General features: G+C 39.6%; 2 protein-coding genes across 6 annotated transcripts in view; one reads left to right on the top strand and one right to left on the bottom strand.

Annotated features, from left to right (window-relative positions):
• The window catches only part of LOC115245573, an 8,452-nt gene extending 1,127 nt beyond the window's left edge, over window positions 1–7,325 (top strand). The window contains exons 1-11 of one of the 4 annotated variants that reach the window (XM_029823952.1): window positions 37–590; window positions 953–1,057; window positions 1,505–1,643; window positions 2,464–2,628; window positions 2,710–3,256; window positions 3,369–3,956; window positions 4,040–4,453; window positions 4,550–4,738; window positions 4,822–5,675; window positions 5,756–6,199; window positions 6,566–7,325. In XM_029823952.1, coding sequence (XP_029679812.1) covers window positions 957–1,057; window positions 1,505–1,643; window positions 2,464–2,628; window positions 2,710–3,256; window positions 3,369–3,956; window positions 4,040–4,453; window positions 4,550–4,738; window positions 4,822–5,675; window positions 5,756–6,199; window positions 6,566–6,760 — 3,636 coding nt within the window. In that variant the 5' untranslated portion in view covers window positions 37–590; window positions 953–956 and the 3' untranslated portion in view covers window positions 6,761–7,325. The other 3 variants (XM_029823953.1, XM_029823950.1, XM_029823951.1) reach the window with 3 other exon arrangements.
• Window positions 7,326–8,585: 1,260 nt separating this feature from the next.
• The window catches only part of LOC115245574 (pancreatic triacylglycerol lipase-like), a 23,053-nt gene continuing 15,108 nt past the window's right edge, over window positions 8,586–16,530 (bottom strand). The window contains exons 4-10 of one of the 2 annotated variants that reach the window (XM_029823955.1): window positions 15,377–15,496; window positions 14,881–15,027; window positions 14,388–14,616; window positions 13,568–13,990; window positions 9,499–9,625; window positions 9,091–9,306; window positions 8,586–8,834 (exon numbers count right to left, since the gene is read on the bottom strand). In XM_029823955.1, the coding sequence (XP_029679815.1) occupies window positions 8,732–8,834; window positions 9,091–9,306; window positions 9,499–9,625; window positions 13,568–13,990; window positions 14,388–14,616; window positions 14,881–15,027; window positions 15,377–15,496 (1,365 nt within the window). In that variant the 3' untranslated portion in view covers window positions 8,586–8,731. Of the gene's footprint in view, window positions 8,835–9,090; window positions 9,307–9,498; window positions 9,626–13,567; window positions 14,000–14,387; window positions 14,617–14,880; window positions 15,028–15,376; window positions 15,497–16,530 lie in introns of both variants that reach the window. The other variant, XM_029823954.1, reaches the window with a different exon arrangement.

The following is a 16,530-nucleotide window of genomic DNA, read 5'->3' on the forward strand; positions in this document are numbered from 1 at the left end:
TCTTCCGTCTTTCCCTTTTTTTTTTCTTCCTCCGTTTCCTCCGCATTCCGCCTTCTCTCTTTTCCTTTCTTCCTCGCGCGCGAGCGTGTGCGCTCTCGATTTACGCGCGAATGGATTACCGCGGCCTATTTCAGTCAATTAAACGGCCAGCATGACATCAGAACGGACGGTCTCTCTCGTACCGCGGCCCAGCATTCCTATCAATTTGCGGGGTCCGTCAGGGCGAGGTGGAGTGAGGTGGGTGGACGGGCGAAACACCCTCCTTCGTGTGCCCCGATTATCATCGCCCTCCGTTGGCCTCCGGTCGAGAGTATCGTCGCTCGTTGCGAATCTCGAACGGTTCCCCTGCTTCCCTCCCACCGTTTTCCAGCCTCCCTTCTGTCTCCGTCGATCTGCCTGGTGAGGGTGATTTTTTATTTTTTTTTTCCTCGAGATCTCGAATCGTTTGCCGTTCCAATTAGTTCACCGATATTACGCTTGTTTTAACATGTATACACGTACTTAGTATCGCCCTATATCTTCCTCTTTTACCCTGAATTCGGAGTTTCCTGGAGAAATTGTGACGGTGTTTCGACGTCGCGAAATATAGTGTAAGAATAAATAAAAAAAAAAGAAAGCTATACACGGGTGTGCTATCGCGATCTTTTATTGCATCGCGACGATATTTCTGTCCGCGCGCTACACTTTTGACATATCGATCCCGCCTTATCCCGATATTATCGTTAAAAGTGTATAAATATTACACGCCATTTTTTCAAGTGATAAGGACCGTCTCGAAGACGCGAATAGTAAGAAGTGAAAGTTTAAGGGAAAAGAGCGATTTAGAGCTGTTGCGTAAAGTTTGATACAGTTTGTCCCTGGTTATCTTAGAATAGTGATAGAGATTCGCGAATATAGATAATATTAGATTTTTTTCCCGGAACACGTAGATATTAATGGATGACAATTACAGTAGGATGGAATGGGTGGAGATCATAGAACCACGCACTAAGGAACATATGTACGCTAACCTGACCACCGGAGAATGCGTATGGGATCCTCCACCGGGTGTACCTGTGTAAGCTATTCCTTTATACGTATCTGTATCTTCTTCAATAGCTAGTTCAAATTGTCTTCTCTCAGAGCTTCTTTCGAAGTACTTCTCTCACTATTAGATAATTTAAAAAAAAAAAAAAAAAAAAGTTAGTCTTCTATAGATATGTTTTTTATAATAGATTTATATTATTTTTCAAAACCCTATTACACAGATAATATATGTTTAATATTTTAAAAGCAAGTTGAATCTATAATGTTTCATTGTAATAAGATAATATAATCTCGACTATACTCTTGGCATACTTAGTTTAATTATACATATATATTAATGAATTATCTCAAAGTATATCGTATATTAGTTCCATTGTATAATTATTTTAGAGAAAGTTATGTTAGAGAGAAAGTACCAAGTCACCTTCTTCTACATCACGAAACATAGTACATGCATGTCCCATTTAATAATTTGTAGGAAAAAGACGGACAACAATCAGTGGTGGGAATTATTTGATCAGAATACCTCGCGATTTTATTATTATAACGCGACGTCTCAGAAAACTGTGTGGCATCGCCCGACCGATTGTGACATCATACCATTGGCGAAACTTCAGGTAAAAAAAACATTTATGCGATATGTGTATCGCCGATATGTTCCCGATATGATTTACTCCCATATAATATGAGAGTTGCGTGCGAGCGCGTATATGTGTGTGCATGTGAATTGTATGGCATAAGTTAAGTTATCGAGCGTTAGAATACAGATAAGATCGTACTCTTATTTGTACTTGTCAGAATCTGTACTCACGCTTATGGATCGGGTCAAATCTACAAGTATTCGGCGTACGCTCTTGCGTGCGCCACGATGTGTGCGTAATGATTCGTGAGTTTCTCCGAGTAACGCACATTACAGAACTTGTGTATCTTAAAGTGGCGTAGATATGTAAGAGTGTGTGCAAGCGTGTCTGCTCTCTTCTCAGCTATAAATAGACGTTTGTAGCAGGGAGAAAAAACTCCGGTTTATATTATACCATGCTACTACCATGAAACTTCTTTCGCGATAATGTTATTTCTTCAATTAAAATTTGACGAGAATACGAGTGCCAGATGTCTCGTGAATATATGTGTATGTTACGAAGTACCCACCTGTATGCCGAAATATAACGGGTTACAAATTTTTTGGATGAGATTATATTTAATTCACATGCGCACACACATTGCAATAATGTACAATAAATTATGCTTTTTCATATGTTTTATACATAAACATTTACTTTTTATGATGTTTACTATATCCTTCGTTATTTTTTATAGAGATATAAGACTGCTATCACATTAATCAATTATCTATAAAAAGTTGACATTTTACTATTAGTATATAGTTACATTTACCATTCATTAATTTATCCAGATATTTTTATATTTGTATTGTAGACATTAAAACAAAATACGGAACCAGCAAGTGGTAGCACGTCCGATACTCATAAAACAACCGAACAGAGGAAAAAGGAATCAGTTTCGACGCAGACGCAAACACCTTCAGTTAGCCGGTCAACGCGATTTAACCATCAGGAGAATACGAATTTGGCCCCGCCTTTGGTAAATTTAATTTTTCTGCAATTATTTTGACGCGATACATTAACTTTTCGAGATTCTGCATAGCTACGTTTTCTCTCGTAGCAAGCTCTTTCTCTTGGTAATGCGAACAAAACGCGGACTTCTACGGTCGGCATAGATCTTCAGACTTCTCCTCCTTCCCCGTCTCCATCAACGAGGCGACACCATCACCATCATCATCATCACAATAATAGGCATCACAGGCACCATGACGTACCTGCGGCACGTACCAGGCAGCACAATCACTCGCAAGACTCTGGTAGATCCAGTGACAGTTCCGTCTCGCACAGTAGGACTTCTTTGGAATCGACTGGTTATCGTTTGTTGGACTCGCCGCATAGACATCATCATCGTTCGGCCGCCCAGACGCCGGCGAGCACCGCACAATCCTCCCCCAGGCAGCACAGTAGCAGTGGCACCTTGGAGGCCAGATGCCACAAGAGCGGAACTTTGGAAAGCGTGAAGAATCAGAAGTCTGTCTCGCTGGGAGAACCACCGCCATTGGGCTTATCGCTTTCAACCAGTACACCTCTCTTCAAAAAGAAGACGTTTAGCGATCCGCAACGCGACGGTAGAGCGGGGAACTTTGACCTGGACAAAAGTAAAAATGGTAAGAGTGTTTAATATCTCTACGTTTTTATACTGCACTGTAATTATTTCTTATATATAAGTTTTAGACAAAACATTCTTGTTTGTACGAATCGATATCTTCCGATTTTCAGGTAGAGAAAGTAGTAGAGGCTCGTACGGTCCCGAGCCGAGTACCTCGCCATATCGCGATTCTCTTATGGAGTCTCGAGTTTTTAGGCAGGAAATGCCGCCGTATCGTCCGCCGGAGGTTCAACTTAGCCATAGTTACAAATCGCAAGGCGAAAAGTATGGTTCCTTAATGGACAGTGGCAATCGTTACCATAGAGATAGAGAGCGGGAGATACAGCAGCAGCAGCAGCAGCATCATCGAGAACGGGTCAACAGTCTCGATAAAACGAACCCGCCAGCCTTTTATCAGAGTTCCATGCATCCGAGAAATATGAATAAGCAGCCACAGGATGGCACAGGTAGCATAGGTAGGAGGCATCACGGATGCTCGGCGTCGCTCTCGGAGGCAAATGTCAGGGACGTGTATGGTGCAATGTTATCCGAGAGGAACGATCCCGCCAAGAGCCTTGGCAGGGCTGCCGGCATACACAGTGGTGGTAATTCAACGAAGCAAAAAGGCGGTCTCGAGGCGGTGGAGCGCGAGAGAGAGCGGGACCGCGACAGGGAGAAGGAATATAGGCGAAACACAGCGTGCAATAACTCACTGGACTGTAAGCGAGATAATCTTTCAGTTTCTTTCGCCATCTTCCGGTGTATGTCTTTTGTAATATATGGTTGATTATTATTTTGCAAGGTGTACCGCAGCCGCTGGGTCGCAGTTACAGTTTTGTGCAACAGCAAAAACAGCAGCAAAAACTAATGCAGCAACAACTACTTCAGCAACAACAACAACAACAGCAGCAAGTTAGAAGAAGAGAACGGGACGACGATGCCATGCACGAACGTTATTTGATGATAAGTCAAACCCACGAGCAATCCAGACAGAGACTCAGCAGTAATACTAGCAGTAGTAACAGTAGTAACAGCAGCAGCAATAGTGCCGCGGGCGAGGAGACTGAGGGTCATGCCGAGGGAGACGACAGCAAGAAGAAGAGGAGTAACGGAAATCCCAGTCCGCCACCGTCACCATATTACGGCAATCTTCTGGCTGATGCCGATCACTTATTACCATTGCAACATTATATCCTTCAACAGGCGAAATTATCAGGTAATGAAAGCCGAGAATTTTAATATTGACAGCTTTATAATTTATAAGATAGAGCTTGTTTCTTACTATTCATTTTCTTTTTTTCACAATGTGTAGGTTGTTACAAGTTTGGAGATCCTTTATTAGTAGAGGAAGGGGAAGATTCTCTGGACGAGGAAGGTGGTAGGGGCGAAGGTATCGGCGGAAGAGGTGATGACGATTCCGATGATCAATTCGCTGATGACGAAGCCGCCAGCAATCAAGGCGATTCCTCCAGTCAAGAATATCTCGAGGATCATTATGCGGGTAAGAAATCATTTCTAAGAGCGCAAAATATAATCCGTTTATCGAACATATAATTTAAACAGTGTATTCCATCATTCGATTAGATTTAGGAAATTACGACACCGCCGGATTAGCGACTTATTACACCACGGCTGACACGTTGACGAGGCCACAAGCACGACCGCCCTCGCCACCGAATATTGTGTCTCAGACGGAAGCCAGAGACAGCGTGGTAACCACGAGACAGATCTCGATGCCCACTGTAAGTTCAACTCCGAGTATCTGTACGACGAATGTTGATAATACTGACTTGGACGAAGCGCGAAGAGACGACAGTACGGGTGGCGGCGACATAGAGAAGTACGCGCAGGACAATCTCAATCTGAACTGCGGCAGGCCAAAGGGACTTAGGTTGTTGTTTCGAAAGAAATTTAGCGTACGAGACATTCTCAGCTGGTCGAAAGACCCGATACCTCAACCCATGCTTGCGATGGTGGATGGTGAGAAGCCGCTTAAGAGAGAGGCTTGCAATTTGTTCCGATTGGTCCAAGTGTACATGGGCGATCGCAAGGCCAACGTTGGCATGACATTGGACGGTGTCGCCATGGATATTGTGAATACCGCATTCACGAAGCCGCCCTTGCGGGACGAGTTGTACGTACAGATCTGCAGGCAAACGACGGAGAATCCACGGAAGGAGAGTCTGCGACGTGGATGGGAACTGATGGCTGTGTGTCTGGCTTTTGTACCGCCTAGCGCCACGTTTGAACCTTACCTGGAGGGTTACATGAACAGGCATCGCGATCCCAACTTCCAATTCCCCGAGGTTGCCAAGTGGCCGATACACGTACAAGTCAGCCATTACGCGACCGTAGCTTGTAGGCGACTGCAACGGATCGGCGTGCACGGCAAACGACAACCTCGCAAGGCTACAGTGGAGGATATCGATCAAGCGAGGGTAATTAATTGCACCGATAATTGACAATTTTTTGATGATTGTTAAAGAGTTTGATGTATGCTTCCGTGCTTTTTTTGCAGATACAAATCTTTCGCGCGTCCATGTTCGGTGCAACGCTCTCGGAAGTTATGGCTTTACAAAGGGACCGCTTTCCACTTAGAGAGTTACCATGGATACAGACTACGCTGACGCATCAAGTGTTGGTGCGCGGTGGCACGCTGACCGAAGGTATCTTCCGGGTTTCTGCGGACGCCGACGAAGTCAGCGCGTTGAAATCCTGCTTGGACAGGTTCGAAGACGGAGCGATTCTGGCAGTTTCTCAGGATGCTCACGCACCTGCTTCTCTACTGAAATTATGGGTGCGCGAGCTGTACGAGCCGCTAATACCGGATTCCTTCTATGTGGAATGCGTGTCTATGCGGCATGACGATCCGAAAGCCTCTGCGGCGACCGTGGTCGCACTTGTCGACCGTTTGCCGGATCTTAACCGTCGCGTGCTGTGTCATCTAATACATTTCCTGCAGGTAAGAAGCCATTTTATTCAATAAAAAAACGTTCAATGGTCGTGCTGTGTAAAATTGTATGATCCGAAATTTTTCTTTGCATCAAATCAAAAAAATCATACTCTTTGAAAAAAGTTTAAAACTATATAGAGCAATATATATTTAGCGCCAAATGCACGGTGAGAGCAATCTAGCTTCTATGAAAGTTTAAGAGCTAGTATGTATCCATTGTTCAAGTCTAGAATTATATGTAGCAGCATTTACTGGTGTTAACGCACGAGAATATACGAGAGTTCAAGAGCAGCATGCATTCGAAGCACCGTTGAATTAAATCGAATCAACATCTTTCGATGAATCGTTTGCCACGATATTGTAACAATTTTCCAGATATTCGCTAGATCCGAGGTGGTCGTTCGCACTAAAATGGACGCCAATAATCTTGCGATGGTGATGGCGCCGAATGTATTGCGGTGCACGTCCCAAGATCCTCGGGTGATCTTAGAAAACGCACGGAAGGAGATGGCCTTCGTCCGTACTCTCATCGAGTCACTAGATACCTCTTGGGTCGATGATCTTCACTGACCGCATCCTATCGCGCTAGAAAAAAAGTCCGCTCTAGACTATTATGCCAAATGAATCAGCTGTATAGTCACGTCTATTGTTAGTTACATCTTTCTCTCTCTCTCTCTCTCTCTCTATCTCTCACTATTCTCAATTTATCTTCACTCTTCTTGTTTGTCCATCGCGTCACCGATTTCTCCCATAGTCCTCTATATAAATGTTCTTCGTAACGGTAATTTAGTGCTAAAGTCTTACCAACCAAGCTAATCAACCAATCCGCTCCCTTATTTTCTATTTATTATTTATATGCAGATTCTATGTTAAACGACAGATTAGAGATTATTAGATTATATTATGTATATCGCTATATATATATATCATATATATTTTACCAATCCCTTGTTACCGCGTCGAACAAACGTGGACGGCTTTTTTACTCGATCATTGTTGAATCTCGTGTAAGATAAAAAAAGAAATCATGTGTTACCGTGTATAGCTGCGCTCCGCGATGATCTTTTTGTATAAGCGACGGATTAACGTGTAAAGCGTTTTATCGAGGAGTAAACACTGCGAAAGATTAGCAAGCTGTAGTCATAAGAGTGTTTTTTTCGATTTTCCCCGAGATCCTTAAAAAGAGGCACACATTTCGCTCAAAAAAAGTTCCATATAAAAATCATACATATTTATAAAAAAAAATATCCCTGTTTTATTTTTATGCAACAGTATATCCACACTTATAACTAATATAACCTTTACTTTTTACATTGCAACAGATAGATATAAAAACAGAGTTTATAAAAAAGTATTCTTTAGTATTCGTTATTATAACAAAAATTGCCTTCCGTTATATGTTTTTTGTACAATTCATTTATAAAGACTATGGACAACTCTTTACTCAGTACAGTTTGTCATCCTTGAGAAACCGCATTACGCGCGTTTCTCTTGGTTTCTAAAGTTATAAGAGAATATCACAAGCTATTATCATATTCGTGAAAGACAATATGATAATAATAACCATCGTACAAGAAGCTATGTATTAATATACATAATACATAGATTGACGGCTTAGTAAGAGCCTTACAGTAGCAAAACTCTAATCACATATGAAAGAGAGATTAGTTTTACGTGTAACGTTATATATACAACATGTACACATAGTAATTGTAACTCGATAATATAAATTATTATTATAAATTATTAAAAAATGAATTGTGATCACAGACTTCTATATATATACTTCTATATAGTATACAAAAGTCTGTAGTTGTGATAAAATAAAAAACAATTCACGATCAAGTTTTGACTAACTCTGACTCGACACTTCTTCGGCAATCATTTTCCAAATTGCTTCATCAGGTTTCTGAGAACTTGATCATGAGTTGCTTTTTTATATAGTACAATTCATATTTCGACGATTTAAAATAATAAAATATTTAATATTGTCGGATTACGATATAATTGATCAATATTAATACTGAAATAACCGTTTGTGTTATCAGAAAAACTGCGAAAAGCCAAAGACTTTTCCGTCAAGAATACACGCGCTCGCGTGCAAAATATCGTGTTTAGCAAGCTAAAAATTTCTTCTACTGCGTCTTTGATCTCTGCGCCGACTGGATAAATCTCTAGGAACTCGATTAAGCGATGAATCTATTGCGACAGTCATCATCCGACGAGATTCTCGAGTTTGAAATGTTTATTAGTATCGCACCGAGGACCGTGTTTGAAGAAAGCGACGGATCGGTCGCGATAAATAGAAAGAAAGCAAGTCAAACACATAAAACGTTCCTTCCCCCATCGTATATCATCGGCGAAAGAAATATTACGTGATTATGATAGACGGAACTCTTGCGTTTTTTTTTTTTTTCCACTTCGCTTCATCATCGGCCGTGACTTTCGAGAGTCATCTGCCTCCGGGTGGACGCAGCTGTCGGCATTTTATAATTACTGCGCGGTCGAATAACGTTTCTCGCGCCTCGGGGAACACGATCGTCAACAATTGTCGACGAATGTGGCGGTGGATCCACTCGCAATCTCCGCGTATTCCTGTCTGCTGGCCGAGCAGAGCTTGCTGGTGAAATCCGTATCCCGTTTTCTAAACACAAGCGAGAAACAAGATTAAATTATATACCAGAAAGATCGCCTCTGAGAAAATCGGCGCGATGCCGATCTTTCTCGCGGAATGTCAGAACAATGATGGTATCAAACTTGGATGTGCGGATATGCTTTAATTTATAAACATGCGTTCTTGCAACGAGATATTATCGCAATTTCTTTCTTCATACGCGGTACCGCATTTTAAAGAAGCTTGTGGACCGTCATTCTTCTGACACCTTTGTATGTTCCCTCACCCTCTGCCTGGAAGGTCCATGGCGTCCACGCTGACGCTGTTGACGTACAGTCGGTCGTTGCACCAAAAGAAGCACAAGGATCTAGGTTGCAGCACGTCCATATCGTACACCCAGGAGAGCTCGATCCGCCTGACTTTACCGATGTTGCCGATAGAACCGGTCGGATGGGCCACGACTATCCGCGCGGTCGTCCCGTGCTCCAGCTTCATGTAACCGCTGCGAGAGATGAACAACGGCACTGTTAGGACTCGGAAGGAGGAGAGTCGTCGGATGCGAATTATAGTTATAAGTAGTAGTTTACAGAATATATATCTGCCGCGATTTCGACGTGTCATCGAGCGGGGAAACTCCGTAAGAATGTGGGTTCTCGAAATACTGATAATATCGCTGACAATTGTCATTACTTACCTGGGCGTGAGATCCATGTTGCGTATCACGCCTTTGTCGGCGTGGAGAGTAACTTTCATGAAGCCTTGCACCCAGCTCTCCGCGGTCGGCGGTCGCGCGAGGTTGACGGTGATTCTGTAATGTCTCCCTGAAAAAACGGATTACAGATAAATATCGGAGAGTATTTCGAGATCGGAGAGATGCGTCGTCGCTTTTATCATGCGCGCCCACGGAGAAAGTCGCGATAGTGAAAAGCTGCATTGCTCGTCGCGTGTGACTGGTATGTAGTAAAATAATATAGTGATGCGCGTCGTAGCGGTATTTTCTTCTTTTTTTTTTTCTCGCATCGAAGGATTAACGAATGTGCCTGTGCACGATAGATGAAATAAACATCGATTCATATTAACGTTTGCATATTATAATATGGAAAGCATTTTTAAAGTTTAGCGATATTCCTTGTTTGACACACGTTTTACGATGTCGTAATGCCGATTTATAAGAGAACGCTATAATAGAAAGCTAATACTCGATGATATTTTTAAATATAGTGCTTACTATGTGTATATATACTGAAAAAAAACAGCAGCTGTCATACGTTTTAATTCCAAGACATCGAATATAAAATGATTGCACATCGCATGATTTTACATATCATATATCGGAAGGATTATGTAAGATGTCTTACTGGACGATAGGTTCTTTGGTTAATTTGGAATCGACTTTTTGTTAACGAAAATATCGAGACATCAATAATTTTCTAGTTTTAAATACGATTGTGAGAAAAAAATGTTTTTCGTCAATTAAATTTTGGGAAGAGCTGAACTTTAATTTCAAGTGGAGTTTAATAAAATTTTAATTTAAAGCTTACAGTTACAAAGAGATATGGTATAAAAATTAGAAATAATGAAAAACTCTAAAATTCACCAAAAAAGCCTATTGAATGAATATTTAATGGCTTGAAACATTTTATATGGCTAGTCTGAATTATACATAACGCGCGAGCTTCGTACTTACTGCAGTACGGATCTTCCTTGCCGGTCATGAAGAAGAACTTGGACCCTAGCAAGGACGAGACGTCCTGTCCCATGGCCTGGCGTTTGACAAGTGCTGGACTGGTGTCGGCGTGATAGCCCATCACGCCGCAGCTTAGGCTGTTGTTGCTCTTGCAAGAGAAGCACTCGCCGCGCAGAAAGCTCGCATAGCTCGAGCATTCGTGCGCCACGTACTGACATTTGGAATTGATGCTCTCGATGAAGAGCTTGAGCGCGCGCACATGATTGCAGGCGACCAGGACGCGCGAAGCCTCCTCAAGACCCTCGCGTATTAAAGTCAGCGGCAACGACGGCGTGGTCTCGCTCAAATCCGTGCAGCCCGGCTGCTCCTTGCCGTTGTTCGGGTAGAAGTCCAAGTGTCCGCACGGCTGGCTCATGCCGTACCCTGGAAGACCTTGTTGTGTACTACACGTTAGTTTCGACAATTGTCATTCACGATGGAGAGAGGAGCGAAACTCCTATTATTCGAGAGCATTTATTAAAACAATAATTATTTTTTTTAATCGGTTTTAATATAATAAGACTAAATGGAAAAATCAACTTTGCTCGAAAGAATATTTCTCTTATTATTACATTTTGAAAGATCTATATATTCGGGCACATCTAGTTTTAATTTATATATACTTAAATTTATTTAATTTTTTATAAACTTTTATTCGAATATATTTTTATTTCACTGTATGAAAAATATTATTTATTCTATTGCTCTTCGTTTCTAGTTTTCTCATTTTGTGTACGGTTGAGTCAAATAAGAATTATATTTGAGAAACAATAATGTTTACCTAAGAAAAAGATGCTCTTTCCGTCGGTGTGAATTACGTCCACTAATCGAGCGTCTGTGGGATCTAGACGAAGATGGTTCGGCATTTTTTTTTTTTCTTCATATTAGACAGTATGACAGTATCATGCAAATATCGTTAATTTATTAATATTGCAATCATATGGAGAAAGAGTGAAAGAGAGAGAAAGAAAAAACACAATATCTTAATATCTTACAAATATTACGTTCTTGGTATTTAATTTCACAGTTGTGTTGAAAATATATCAAGTTACCTAAAAAGAAATATATAAATCTAATTTAGCGTGCGTTTCTTACTTGCAAATGCTTAATGAGATGAGCTAACTCGAGCCCAACTAATCTCGTATTCGCTGTCGCTTGGGTGTACAAAGGTAAGCTCCCGCCTGCCCAATCGACCACGATAACGTTGTAATTGCCATGCACTAACAATTCGCTCCTCATCTCCTGCGGGTGATCCATATTTCGAGAATAAATGCGGGTATAATTTTCGCCAATTGCTTAAGAGCTATCTAGGATATTGGATATAACTATGTCATCAGGTCGCATAAATTTATTTGCAACAGTAATGCAATGTGTGTGGCAGAAAAATGCGTTTCTTTAGCAATTTAATCCAGCAGCTCGCGATGGATGATGTGATAATAAACCGAAGATGTATATGTGATTAATACTGTACGAAATATTTGATTGCAGCACGTAATGCAAGATTTCAATAAAAAATCCGGGATAAATAATTATATATAAATAAAATAACGAGCGAGATATACATATATATATATATATATAAATAAAGTAAACTTACCTTGACCCAATTGCTGAGTGGCGTGTCTATAAAACCGTGTATAATGAATTTGGTTTTTCGCTTAGGATTGAAGTTGGAGTTTTCGATGGATTTATCCTTAGCTACTTTTAATATTTGACCCTGAAAGAATCAAAACAAGTTGTTATTGAGTAATTCGATAGTCTATTAAAAAGTAGAATCGATCATTCAAGGTATTTAAGAAGCTTGTTTAGAAAAATAAGATTGCCTTTCGAAATATTTGTTTTAAAAATGACGTATATAAATTTCGTTTTTATTAGTCTACTGCGATAATACGTTAATAATAACACGAATTATTCCAAATCTTTAGATGCATATATCATCAAGCAAAAAATGATAATAAGAATTTTTTTATCAAATTTATTTTATCAAAAAGTATTGTGTATATAATATATATATATATAATTTACAAAAGTATTTCTTTCAATTTCATGATTCAGCGATTTTATGCGGGTATAGATACGTTATGCGACAAAGGTGTGCGTGTTTTCACTGCCGCTGATATCGTATTCGATACTTATCTCACAGCGGGCTTCCTTCTAGAATATCCATTAAATTACAAATCAGAGATTTTATCTTTTACGGATATGTATACAAAAAATAACGAACTGCACTCGCACTCGCGCCCCGCGGAGCGCGTCACGCGTTCGCCAGCTGCATAATTTTGTTTAATTAATTGAGTTAATTAAGATATCTCCACGGGGATTAAGCACCGACGTCTCGCTGGCCGCTCGCGATCGAACGGGCACGATAAGACCGGATATTTGTTTCTCTCTCTTTCTCAGAAGATGAAATAAACATCGATTCATATTAACGTTTGCATATTATAATATGGAAAGCATTTTTAAAGTTTAGCGATATTCCTTGTTTGACACACGTTTTACGATGTCGTAATGCCGATTTATAAGAGAACGCTATAATAGAAAGCTAATACTCGATGATATTTTTAAATATAGTGCTTACTATGTGTATATATACTGAAAAAAAACAGCAGCTGTCATACGTTTTAATTCCAAGACATCGAATATAAAATGATTGCACATCGCATGATTTTACATATCATATATCGGAAGGATTATGTAAGATGTCTTACTGGACGATAGGTTCTTTGGTTAATTTGGAATCGACTTTTTGTTAACGAAAATATCGAGACATCAATAATTTTCTAGTTTTAAATACGATTGTGAGAAAAAAATGTTTTTCGTCAATTAAATTTTGGGAAGAGCTGAACTTTAATTTCAAGTGGAGTTTAATAAAATTTTAATTTAAAGCTTACAGTTACAAAGAGATATGGTATAAAAATTAGAAATAATGAAAAACTCTAAAATTCACCAAAAAAGCCTATTGAATGAATATTTAATGGCTTGAAACATTTTATATGGCTAGTCTGAATTATACATAACGCGCGAGCTTCGTACTTACTGCAGTACGGATCTTCCTTGCCGGTCATGAAGAAGAACTTGGACCCTAGCAAGGACGAGACGTCCTGTCCCATGGCCTGGCGTTTGACAAGTGCTGGACTGGTGTCGGCGTGATAGCCCATCACGCCGCAGCTTAGGCTGTTGTTGCTCTTGCAAGAGAAGCACTCGCCGCGCAGAAAGCTCGCATAGCTCGAGCATTCGTGCGCCACGTACTGACATTTGGAATTGATGCTCTCGATGAAGAGCTTGAGCGCGCGCACATGATTGCAGGCGACCAGGACGCGCGAAGCCTCCTCAAGACCCTCGCGTATTAAAGTCAGCGGCAACGACGGCGTGGTCTCGCTCAAATCCGTGCAGCCCGGCTGCTCCTTGCCGTTGTTCGGGTAGAAGTCCAAGTGTCCGCACGGCTGGCTCATGCCGTACCCTGGAAGACCTTGTTGTGTACTACACGTTAGTTTCGACAATTGTCATTCACGATGGAGAGAGGAGCGAAACTCCTATTATTCGAGAGCATTTATTAAAACAATAATTATTTTTTTTAATCGGTTTTAATATAATAAGACTAAATGGAAAAATCAACTTTGCTCGAAAGAATATTTCTCTTATTATTACATTTTGAAAGATCTATATATTCGGGCACATCTAGTTTTAATTTATATATACTTAAATTTATTTAATTTTTTATAAACTTTTATTCGAATATATTTTTATTTCACTGTATGAAAAATATTATTTATTCTATTGCTCTTCGTTTCTAGTTTTCTCATTTTGTGTACGGTTGAGTCAAATAAGAATTATATTTGAGAAACAATAATGTTTACCTAAGAAAAAGATGCTCTTTCCGTCGGTGTGAATTACGTCCACTAATCGAGCGTCTGTGGGATCTAGACGAAGATGGTTAGGCATTCCTTGAAAGTACGGTTCCGCGGGATCCAAACCGGTGATGCGTCCGATATTGCCGCCCAATTTTTCACCCGCATAACCAGCCGTGTGAGCACCGAGGCTGTGTCCAATCAAGTGCACATCGTTCGGATTCATGCCGTAGTTTGTCTGACATTTCATAAAAATAAGAAAAGAGAAAATTGATTTTTTTTTTCTTCATATTAGACAGTATCACGAATTTTTGCAAATATCGTTAATTTATTAATATTGCAATCATATGGAGAAAGAGTGAAAGAGAGAGAAAGAAAAAACACAATATCTTACATTTTTTTAAATATTACGTTCTTGGTATTTAATTTCACAGTTGTGTTGAAAATATATCAAGTTACCTAAAAAGAAATATATAAATCTAATTTAGCGTGCGTTTCTTACTTGCAAATGCTTAATGAGATGAGCTAACTCGAGCCCAACTAATCTCGTATTCGCTGTCGCTTGGGTGTACAAAGGTAAGCTCCCGCCTGCCCAATCGACCACGATAACGTTGTAATTGCCATGCACTAACAATTCGCTCCTCATCTCCTGCGGGTGATCCATATTTCGAGAATAAATGCGGGTATAATTTTCGCCAATTGCTTAAGAGCTATCTAGGATATTGGATATAACTATGTCATCAGGTCGCATAAATTTATTTGCAACAGTAATGCAATGTGTGTGGCAGAAAAATGCGTTTCTTTAGCAATTTAATCCAGCAGCTCGCGATGGATGATGTGATAATAAACCGAAGATGTATATGTGATTAATACTGTACGAAATATTTGATTGCAGCACGTAATGCAAGATTTCAATAAAAAATCCGGGATAAATAATTATATATAAATAAAATAACGAGCGAGATATACATATATATATATAAATAAAGTAAACTTACCTTGACCCAATTGCTGAGTGGCGTGTCTATAAAACCGTGTATAATGAATTTGGTTTTTCGCTTAGGATTGAAGTTGGAGTTTTCGATGGATTTATCCTTAGCTACTTTTAATATTTGACCCTGAAAGAATCAAAACAAGTTGTTATTGAGTAATTCGATAGTCTATTAAAAAGTAGAATCGATCATTCAAGGTATTTAAGAAGCTTGTTTAGAAAAATAAGATTGCCTTTCGAAATATTTGTTTTCAAAATGACGTATATAAATTTCGTTTTTATTAGTCTACTGCGCTAATAATAACACGAATTATTCCCAACTTTTTAGATGCATGTATCATCAAGCAAAAAGTGTTAATAAAAGAATTTCTTTTTTTTCCATGATATCATGAATTTCTGCAAATGCATTTATTAATCGCTTTGTTGCCGCGTATATTAATCATAAAGTATTTTAATATTTGACCCTGAAAGAATCGAAACGGGTTATTATTGAGTCCTTCGTAATTCGATAGTCTATTAAAAAGTAGAATCGATCATTCAAGGCATTCAATAAGTTTGTTCAGAAAAATAAAATTGCCTTTCGAAATATTTGTTTTTAAAATGATGTATATAAATTTCGTTTTTATTAGTCTACTGCGATAATACGTTAATAATAACACGAATTATTCCAAATCTTTAGATGCATATATCATCAAGCAAAAAATGATAATAAGAATTTTTTTATCAAATTTATTTTATCAAAAAGTATTGTGTATATAATATATATATATATAATTTACAAAAGTATTTCTTTCAATTTCATGATTCAGCGATTTTATGCGGGTATAGATACGTTATGCGACAAAGGTGTGCGTGTTTTCACTGCCGCTGATATCGTATTCGATACTTATCTCACAGCGGGCTTCCTTCTAGAATATCCATTAAATTACAAATCAGAGATTTTATCTTTTACGGATATGTATACAAAAAATAACGAACTGCACTCGCACTCGCGCCCCGCGGAGCGCGTCACGCGTTCGCCAGCTGCATAATTTTGTTTAATTAATTGAGTTAATTAAGATATCTCCACGGGGATTAAGCACCGACGTCTCGCTGGCCGCTCGCGATCGAACGGGCACGATAAGACCGGATATTTGTTTCTCTCTCTTTCTCAGAAGGGAA

The sequence above is a fragment of the Formica exsecta genome, unplaced genomic scaffold, assembly GCF_003651465.1.
Source record: "Formica exsecta isolate Colony F162 unplaced genomic scaffold, ASM365146v1 scaffold122, whole genome shotgun sequence".
Classification (NCBI taxonomy): Eukaryota; Metazoa; Arthropoda; class Insecta; order Hymenoptera; family Formicidae; genus Formica; species Formica exsecta.